The sequence below is a fragment of the Octopus bimaculoides genome, chromosome 9 (assembly GCF_001194135.2).
Source record: "Octopus bimaculoides isolate UCB-OBI-ISO-001 chromosome 9, ASM119413v2, whole genome shotgun sequence".
Classification (NCBI taxonomy): Eukaryota; Metazoa; Mollusca; class Cephalopoda; order Octopoda; family Octopodidae; genus Octopus; species Octopus bimaculoides.
In genome coordinates, this window is record NC_068989.1 from 159,751 (window position 1) to 170,616 (window position 10,866).

General features: G+C 35.0%; 1 protein-coding gene across 1 annotated transcript in view; it reads left to right on the forward strand.

Moving 5' to 3' along the window:
• The window catches only part of LOC106868373 (spectrin beta chain, non-erythrocytic 1), a 183,489-nt gene that overhangs the window by 114,677 nt on the left and 57,946 nt on the right, over window positions 1-10,866 (forward strand). The window contains exons 48-57 of the mRNA XM_052970308.1: window positions 40-243; window positions 1,468-1,617; window positions 2,486-2,590; window positions 2,799-2,890; window positions 3,937-4,027; window positions 5,366-5,524; window positions 6,821-7,009; window positions 7,835-7,921; window positions 9,447-9,544; window positions 10,251-10,365. Coding sequence (XP_052826268.1) covers window positions 40-243; window positions 1,468-1,617; window positions 2,486-2,590; window positions 2,799-2,890; window positions 3,937-4,027; window positions 5,366-5,524; window positions 6,821-7,009; window positions 7,835-7,921; window positions 9,447-9,544; window positions 10,251-10,365 — 1,290 coding nt within the window. The remainder of the gene's footprint in view (window positions 1-39; window positions 244-1,467; window positions 1,618-2,485; window positions 2,591-2,798; window positions 2,891-3,936; window positions 4,028-5,365; window positions 5,525-6,820; window positions 7,010-7,834; window positions 7,922-9,446; window positions 9,545-10,250; window positions 10,366-10,866) is intronic.

The window sequence follows — 10,866 nt, forward strand, 5'->3', positions numbered from 1 at the left end:
TATTTTCATTACAAACTGTTTAATTGTTCTGTTATAAAGGTGCGAGAACTTCTTGGTTGGGCTTCTGAAATTGAACGGGAGATGAGCTCTGAACCTCAAGTTAGAGATTTACAAGCTGTACTTCAATTAGAGAACCGGTATAATGAACTAAAAGCTGAGATTGATGCTCGTCAGGATATATTTCTTCAAGTTGCTGACGAAGGAGCCCAAATGATTGAAAATAAACATTATGCAAAGGCAGAGGTATCTATGATTTTTCTATAGTTTATTAATATTAAAAGGTAAATGCTGTGGTGAAAGAAACTGTGTGTTGGATGCAAATGAAAGGACTGAGACACCTTTCCTTTTTGGCTACGTTTTCTTTGGCATCTTCAAGTTTCACTTGAAGAAAGTAAGGGTGGAGAGGGAGTTAGGGTTAGGGTTAGAATTCTCTTGCCCAATAAATTTATTGAAAGTTTAGTGGGAGTATCAAATCTGGCCCAAGATAATGGGCTTGCTCTTATATATTGTATTTGTAAATTGGAGAATAGCAGTTTGGAAAAGATACTTGACTGTGGCTTTCAGGGAAATCAGATTTATGAGTTTCCTTGATTGGTCCTGAGTTACCTCCATTTTTGGATGTTTCTTTGTTATTTCTTGTTTTTGTTATTTTGCTATTTTCTCAATCTGAAGCCCCAATACACTCCCCAGCATTTTGGGTCTTTGTGGCCAATAAAGCAATTATTATTTAAATGTAAATGAACAAGGGGAATGATGGACTTAATGTCTTAGAGTTTGTAGTTTCATTTCTTTGTTGGGAGTTCAAATCTCACTGAAGTTGACCTTCTTTCTGAAGGTAAATTATTACCAGTAACAAACTGTAGGAAATTTCCTCTATTTCACTCTGTGTTACAAAAATTGGTTTGTGCTTTACATAGTCAAAAATAAACTTCAATTCAATTGTAAATAAAAGCCACATCAGTTCTCAAAGAAAAATTTAATTGACTGTTCCACTGCTTATAGATCTTTAAAGATGCATATAAATGTAGAGGTTGTAGGTCCTAGTAACACTGGAAAGATACCTGGGCTCTACAGTAGAGACATGTCATACATGGCCTCATTTTAGATTCACTACTAATCATATTCTGTTGTTTAGAGCCATTTGATCAAAGATTTGATTGTTAACATGGAAAATATTGATGTTCTTTTTTTGTTGATTTAACATGAGTATTATGTGATTAAGACAATATTTCAAGCAGATTGTTTGTGTAACATAATGCACCTGTGAGAATGTGCTTCTTCACGAGTTTGTTTCCCTCTGGTGAGCCTGTACATTTTCGATGGGCTTGTGTATTTTATCTGTGAACCCACACTTCTATAATGACTGTATACTCTGCAGTGATTCTGCTCCACTGTGGAAAGAGAAATACTTGGCACAAAAGTTCCTTGCCTTGAAAAAAGTTTCCTTTTTTTATTTTTCCTCCTCAGATTCAGGAAAAGGTTGATCAAATTCTTTTAACTCAAGACAGACTTAATACTTTGTGGGAAAAACGCAAACAATACAACAACCAGCTTCATGGTTTGCATGTCTTTTTAAGAGATACCAATCAATTAAACAGAATTGCTTCTTCTCAAGAGGTATGGAATTTTTTTTCGCTTCACATATTTTTCACTTAGAATATTTCAGCTAAATATTTTTTATTTATTAGTTGTTTTTTTTGTTGTTGTTGTTGTTTTTTAAGATAACTTATCGGTTTATTGTAAACTATTTGTCTATCAGTTAACATGTTACATAAAGAAAATTATTTTAACTATGATCTAGTTGTTGTTTAGCTCCAGCTCAGCTCTGACTGAGCAGATTCATTGTGAAAGGCATTTCAACAATGATCAACCTGTCTATTTTCAAACATTTACTTGAGATGAATTTTGGATAACAAATCACACCCTATCGTCTTGAGTAGACTTGTTAAGAAGGTGTAATTTGTGGCCAATTTGGATTCTGTTCTAATTGTTTGAATGACTATTTAAGTAGATAGATACTCCCACATTAAACAATTTAGAATTGTGTTAAGACTATTGATACTTCTAACTAATTTGGATCTGAAAAGATAATATCAGAAACCCCTGTTTAGTTACCACTGTACAAAATGCTGTTTCATAAGTGGGATTTTTTCATTTTTTTTTTTATTATTATGATTAAAACTTTATAGTTGAGTAGAAACTTCAAACATTCAACTGCTGGGTCTGCTGAAGACATTTTCATAATTCCATTGTAAATTTGAAAATATTCAAATGGACTTAGAATTTATAAGCTGAAGTGAATCAGAAATACATAGATTGCTGTTGAAGGCATCAAATGTATATAAGAATATTTTTACATTTTCTGTATTTTGTGACTGTGTGTTATAATAACATCATCATCTTCGTCGTTTAACATCTGTTTTCCATGCTGGCATGGGTTGGACATATTTGGTAATTGTCATCACATTTTAAAATTTCGTTTCAGGCTTCTCTCAACACTTCTGATTGTGGTCTGAATGTAGAAGAAGCAGAAACTCTTGCTCGTAAACATGCAAACTTTGAAAATTTGGTTGTTGCTCAGGATGAAAAAGTATGTGTTATTTGAAAAGGCATTTTCCTTTTCTATATAAAAAAATTTACAATGTAAATGTGTGCATTCTTAACTTCATTTAATACTAGAAGAATTGAACAAAGAAATTAACTAATTAACTGTAATTTCCAATTGTTCATACTGTAAAAGAATTGACCTTGATCATTTCTCTAACTATCTAGCTATAGTTCTATTCACCTGTTTTCAGTTGGAAAGTGTCAAGTGCCAAGCTAAAGAACTGCTGAAAAATAAACATGTATCTTCTGACATTGAAGCGCCATTGGAAGCCATCATAAAAAGGTATTTTTCACATTTTTGTTCTATTTTCTCATTTTTTTTCTTCTGTTATTTTGATAATTTATTATTTTCCAGCTAGATAACCATATTAGAGTAGCACTAAGATCCAAGGCATTCCAGGCATGACCACCTTTTTTATTGTTTTATTTTTTCAAGACAGTGTCTCTAATGTTCCTTTTTTAACAAAGTAGAATGTGGTTTAAAGAGATTTATCTGCTATTTCTTTAAAGTCAGGCATAGAAATATTCTTTTGGTTCACAAAGTCTTTTGCTGACCTACTCCATGTAGTTATAAATGGATACTATAAGGATGTAGGGGTTATTCTTTAACCACAGGTCAGTCCTGATTAAACTGACCTTTCATCAAAGGCATTGACTATCCCATCTTTTGTTTCAGCTATAATGTATCCAGGAGTGTTATATTATTATTTTTAACATACTAGGGTGTGATCTTAGAGATATTGGGCTGTTGTTTCTAGCAGGTCTAATTACTTCATAAAGGCTCCTTCATTACTGCAAAACAGGACAGTTTGTACTAAGAGATGACTGGACAACTGTTTAATTAAAGCCTACTTAACACTGTTCAGTTAAAAAACATTGCATAAGCATAGCTTGGAGATTTATGAGTTCCAAGCTATGCTCATGGAATGTTTTTTAGCTGCCCCAAGATATATTACATAAAGTATTTTCCACTATCATAATGATCCCATGTATTCTAGGACTTAATACCACTTTATACTCTCATTTCTGCAGAGGTATCAGAAATATAAAACATTTTTGGCTGTCATATCATCTTAATTGATATTATACCATGCTGCAGTTCATATAAGATTGAAGAACATTTGACTTTATAGTTTTAGGTGTATTTTTGTTTAAAGTAACTCTATTACAATATATTGTACCCTCATGAATACCCAATCTTGGAAATATAGATGATTGTCCAGATAGTTGTCTTGAAGAGAAATAATCAAGAGATCTAATCTTATTATACATACTAAATATATGCATAATTTATGTATTAATCTTTTATTTATTTTTTTCCTTTTGTAGGAGAAAATCCATAAAAAACCAATGTAATGCCAGGAAAGAAAATCTGCAGAATTCCTTAGGTTACTTCCGTTTTAAAAGAGACCAAGATGAGGTAATTTTGTTGCATATGAAATGTAAAGTGTTATGAAAGAATAATGTGACTGGTTCTCAATGAATTGTGCATTGGTTTCATCTTCTTTAGCTGGGTCTGCCTATCAAGTATAAAATTAAATGCGCCCTTTTTTAAAGCCTAGCCAGGCTCATGGGCCTAGTTTCAATGGCGTATGTGTTCCCCAGCTGGACAGGATGCCAGTCCATCGCAGCGTTACTCATTTTTGCCAGTTGAGTGGACTGGAGCAACGTGAAATGAAGTGTTTTGCTCAAGAACACAACACGTCGCCTGGTCCAGGAATCGAAACCACAATCTTACAATCATGGTGCTGACACCCTAACCACTAAGCCACGTGCCTCCACGCCTATCAAGTATGGTTAAACAATATTGTTTAACCATATTAGCTCTGGATCATGTTTCATCTTTGTTTCTTTTTTATCTCCTGATCAGTCCTAACGGAGCAGATCAATGATCAAAAGTATCCCAACCATATTTGTCCCATCTTTTTCCAGGCATGTCTTTACAGCTATAATATTTAGAATGTTCTTTCTTCTCTTGTAATACTGAAGGCTGTGATTTGAGGGAGATTTGTTGGGTTTTGTCTGGCAAAGTCAAGCAAAAGCATAAAGGATCCCTCAGTGAACCAAAGGATCACTTGTATGTTGCCTAGTTTAATACTCCTGCCTGGCCTTTGGGCACTTTAGCAGAGTCCACTCTATTGTAAGCATTTAGGCCATGCCATTGGACTCAGAATAACTTCCATCCTTCCTCTCACCAATCGTAGTCCTTGAAAGTGCCACCTTTTCTTCTTAGATGAAGCCATTCAGAATGTAAACCAGTCACTGGTAGCTATCGTTTACATTAACAAGTTTTTCAACCTAGTGCAACTTGACCATTTCATCTCCAGAGGTAACCTCTAGTTGAATATGTAATTTTTAATGGACAGGTGCATCATGTTATTCTGTGAGCTCACAGATTGTGAATTTATACCCCTTGCATGTTTTGTGGGTTTTTCTGATAATCTCGTGTACATAAATTGATGCTGTTGTCAGGAATTAGTAATTACCAGATATTCTAGAAATATTATGTCTGCTGGACTTTCTTTACTATCTGGAGGATATGGGGATTATTTGGTATTGACTTAATGCTTTTAAACTTTGTGTTAAGTTCAATGAGTTCTTGCAGATCTCATTGAGTTCAACCTAAAGATACATTGTATATTCCAATAATGAAATCTTGGGACTGTTTTTTTAATATGTTTAGGAGCTTCATTTTTTCGTTATTATACTATCAGTATATTATGAAATATAAAAGTTGTCTTCATTATCTATATTATAGATTGAAAACTGGATGGATGATAAGCTGAAAGTTGCTGTTGATGATGATGTTGTTAAAGATACTACTGATCTTAATGTGAAACTGAAGAAACTGCAGAAACACCAAGCATTTGTTTCAGAAATATATGCCAACACTGATAGGATAGAAAAGACAAAGCAGGTCTGTTTCCAATATTTCTTTTAAATTGTTCCAATTTGTACAAATTACTAATGTTCATTTAATATTTAGCCTTCATTCTCAATAATATCCTTTCCACCTACGTTGTGCATTGATTACTCTACCAAACCAACAAATTATTCCCCCTCCACCGTATGCCTCACTTCCCCATTTGCTATTCCTGTTTCTACCCCAACACATGCACACTCACAATCTGCCCATCCATGTCAGTTCTCTCTCTCTCTCTCTCTCTCTCTCTCTCTCTCTTTCCTTCTCTACCATTTCACTTTCACTCTTCTGTCTCTCTTCACCCTCTTTCTGCTGTCAGTCATCATCTTCTCTCCACTATCTCCCCACAAATCATATATCATTGGTTACCCCTCCCTTCCACCATTCACCCATCAACCCTACTCTTCTCTACCTATCATTCTATTTCAGCCTCTCACTCATTCCCCATCTCTAGCCATCTCCTACATCTTTTTTACCCACCCACACTCTTTTCAATTCTTCTTACCTTGTATCTTGAGGGTCCACCCTAATTCCTCCTCACCACTATTTTCCATCTATTTCCAGCTCCATCTCAGCTATGCTATGCACAGTTTACAACGCTTGGTCCTGTTAATGTAGGGTCTTGGATTTTCATGGAGAATCTTAGAAAATCCAGGCCCCTACATAAATGGGACTGAACATTGTAAACTGTACATAGCCAATTGGAGGAAGATATTAAAGGACTCCCTCGACCCGGGGAACATCCTTAACACCAGAATGGAAGTCTTTGAACCCTGTTTGCACTTCAGGAAATTCCTGCTGGCATCCTGGGACCCACACGATAAGAGTCGATTACGAATAACAACCAAAGGGAGACAATCCCCTGTTGTTGGCTGTAACGAAGTCTTTTCCTCCTCCATTTTCTAGAGAGGCCAGTTGCTACAGAGGCTATGACCCAACAGGTTTTGGGGTCTGATGATATGCTGTAAAGTTAAGCACTTTATGGATGTGAAACCCAGGGTAATTCCATGGACCAACCTTATCTATCTTTATACTCTACTTCTCTATAACTTAGAGTGTGCTTCTTTTTCAGATTTATGATTTACCGATGATATATTCAGTATATATAAAACAAATGAGTGAAAAAGTAGTCAATATATATTGTAAAATATAATTACTAAATTTACTTTGCCGATCACTTTTGAAGTGTTGCCTGAAGATTCCACAAATTGTTGTCTTCACGCTACAAATTCCTTGTAAATTTAATACATGTTCCTTTTTCTTTATTGAATTGAAATTATTATGATTCAGAATGGAGAAGCATTAATTAAGAAGAATTATCAAAAACAAGAGATTCAGCAATCTATCAACTCCATGACCAGTAAATGGAACAACTTGTTGCATGCAGCAGAGAGCCGAGGCAAAGGATTGGAAGCAGCTCGAGATCTTCTTAGCTTCTATGAGCAGATTGAGAAAGTGAATGTTTGGATGAGAGAAAAGGTAATTTTAATTGTGTATCTTCAAAGAAATTAGCCAAAAGTTGTGTTTAGCCTAGGTTCAGTACCAATCAAACTGATTTAAGATGTGGCCAGTTTATTCCATTTTCTTTCCTTTAAATTCCTATGGTGTACACTCAGGACCATATTATCAGTTTGACAATCATGTGATAATCCTATCTTTTGCGTATTTAAGACTACATTGTCTAATGTACTTTTTTTTTTCACTATTTTACTTGTTTCAGTCATTTGACTGATAGAAATGGAAATGGCAGAAGATAAACTATATAATGTACAACAGTTATTTAATTTTCCTTTTCTATATATTTGATGATATTCCCAAAGTTTTCTAAGACTTGCCTTTGCCTGGCCTTGTTGAGATTATCTTGAATATAAATATATCCTGCATATTGTTTAATTTATACCGAGTTCCAAAAACTTGTTTCTATCAGGGTAAAATTGTTTGTAGACCTCAACCTTCTTAATAAATAAAACTAACCACTGAGAATAAAATTTTATATTTTATATTAACATTGCCATTGTGCTACTTTAACCATCTTTCTGCATGTCTGGAAAATATTTCCAAATAAATTTGTTCCTCTCTCTGGTGAAGAAGTCATTAGTCTTTTTTTTTTTTTGTTTGTTAGGCCAGGATGTTACTGTAATAATGTGATTGCTACATCTAATATTTATACTGAATTACAATAGGGTAGTGATTGGTTGGTCTAAAATAGGGGCAATTTGGAAGAAAGATTCAGCATAATATTTAAAATTGATGGGAAAATATTGTTATCTAATCATATTTTAATCTCTTCTGTATTATTTTCAGGAAATATTAGTCAATGCTGGAGATATGGGACGGGACTATGAACATTGTTTGGAACTTTTAAAGAAAGTCAACAATCAAGATGCCGCTGTAAGTATTCTGTGTTTTGAGTTACAACAAATAACTCAAGTATTATCTTAAATTAGAGCATTTTGATATTTGGTAATGTGTCTTCCTTTTGGTTATCACTGTTTTTTCCTGTTCAATGAAAATCATAACAAATATATACATGATTGAAAGTTTAGGAAGTCAAACAGCCAGAATACTGAACTTTGTCAAAACAGAATTATTGAGACCAGACCAAATGACATCACTAAACTTACAAACTAATCAGAACTTGATTTTTTACCATGGTCAACAAGGGATGGAAATGTTTGGCAAACAAATGACATTACCAGGAAGTCAAACAACCAGAAGGCTAAACCTTGCTAAAACATATTTGGACCAAAACACCTACAAGAAAAAGAAAAGACATCTCAAATTTGCAACTAATCATAACTTGATCCTTTACCATAAAAACATGTATTTATGCTAAAATACTTTTTTACTTATAACATTTCGAACTCTTACAAGTGACCATGAAGAAACTTATGTCCTTCTACAGAAATTGTAACAAAACTTTTTTTCTTTCTCTCCATCTTGGTCATATAGTGATTCAGCTATAAGAACTAGGTCATCAGCATAGAGGAACTCCCAGAGGCAGCCAGTCTTGAATTCCTCTGTTGAGGTCTTGGAGGATGAAGATAAACAAAAGGGGGATGAGAACTGATCCTTGGTGAACTCCTACCTGTACACTGAATTCATTGCCATATTTGTTGTCAACATTCACCTTACTGGCAGCATCATTGTACATGGCTTGTACAGCTCTCACCAACCACTCATCTATCCCTAGCTTCTGCATTGATCACCAGATAAGGAAGCGGGAGACCCTGTCAAAAGCTTTCTCCATGTGAGCAAAAGCCAAGTAAAGTGGTTTATTCTTGGCTAGATATTTCTTTTGCAGTTGCCTAACCAGGAATATAGTACCAGTTATGCTTCTTCCTGGCACAACTCCAAACTGCATCTCATCTATGCTGACTTTCTCCCTAATTAATTGAGCTATGACCTTTTCTGTGACTTTCATCACCTGGTCCAGCAATTTGATGCTTCTGGAATTATTTCTGTCTCAGGCATCACCTTTGCCTTTGTAGCAGCTGACTATAATTTCACTTCACCAATCATTGGGTGTGACTCCCTTGTGCACAACTTGATTAACTATACAGATAACCAGGTTATATCCTACTCCGCCAGAGATTTTAAGCATCTCAGTGGTGGTTCTTGATAGGCTGGAAGCTTTCCCTGTCTTCTTATCCTTAATTACTTTATCTACTAAGGTACTGTTCATTCAAATAGCCAGTCCCTCTGTTGACTCCACATTAGGCAGGCTCTCCTTTTCCCATGCATTCTCTACATTTAGCAGCCTTTTATAGTGACATTTTCTAGCCTCTTTCTTTGCAGAATCACTAAATGCAAGTGAACCATATTTCATTTTGTGTTTGATGTAGGTTAATTAACACATTCAATTCTAGAAACTGTGTAATCTCAGAACAAATATTTTATGGTTATATTTTTCTAGGGCATCAGGGTTGATGAAAACAGAATTCAGTCCATCAGTGATTTGGCTGATAAATTGAATAAAGAAGCCAAAGAAAAGAGAGATCATATGATAAAAGAGTAAGATATTATGAATAAATTTAGTTTGATTACCTGCCAATATAGGGAAGATTTTCTATTACTGTAATATTTAGTATAATTTTGATTTATGCTTCTAGGTTGATAAAAACTAAAAATAGCCTGATGCTGGAAATATATTACAAGATAGGTTAAAGGTGATACAAGAATTGAAAACCGAGATTTCTGTCCAACATTTAATGTCCGTTTTCCATATTGGTATGGGTTGGACAGCTTGAGAAGATCTGGCTAGGCCAGGTTCCATAGTCTGTTTTTCCTAATGCCAACCACTTACGAAGGGCATCCAGCTATAGAGACCAAACCAAAACAGTCTATAGAGCCTGGTTCGGCCTCTGGACTTGCCAGTTTCTGCCAAACCATCCAATCCATGCCAGCATAGAAAAACAGATGTTAAATGTTGATGATGAATTTAATCTGTGAATTCTTCAGGCTCCCACTTTCTTATAAACTTTGTTAATTCAGCTTTGAGTATCAACTGAAACAAGCTCTAAAAGGTATCCAGAATTGTTAATGCAATATATTATTAATTATAATATTCTATTAATGCTGAAATTATTTTATTGATATTAGAATTATTAATACAATATTTCATTTTTTTTTTTAGTTTGTGTGAACAATTTTTTTGTTCAAAAATGAAATTCTTGATGTTTGTTTTTTTAGTTTATTATTTTGTACTACATTTTTCCAGTTGGCGGCAACTGCAAGGGGCTTTGCAGAAATACCGATCTGAACTGGAGAATCACTCTGAAATCCATGCATTTAATAGAGACGTCAATGATGTAACAGAACGAATAAAAGAAAAGGTAAATTGAAAATGTAATCATCATCATCATTATTGTTTTAATGTTCACTTTTCCATGCTTGAATGGTCAGACTGGATTTGTTGAGGCACTGATTTTTGTACATAATTCTGTGTACTGTATATGCACCTTTCAGTTGTAGTACACCTGAACACTAAACACAATAATTTCATTATTATTATTCATCATCATCATCATCATCATCGTTTAACGTCCGCTTTCCATGCTAGCATGGGTTGGACGATTTGACTGAGGACTGGTGAAACCGGATGGCAACACCAGGCTCCAGTCTGATTTGGCAGAGTTTCTACAGCTGGATGCCCTTCCTAACGCCAACCACTCAGAGAGTGTAGTGGGTGCTTTTACGTGTCACCCGCACGAAAACGGCCACGCTCGAAATGGTGTCTTTTATGTGCCACCCGCACAAGCCAGTCCAGGGGCACTGGCAACGATCTCGCTCGAAAATCCTACAGGAGCCAGTCAGGCGGTACTGGCAACGGCCAC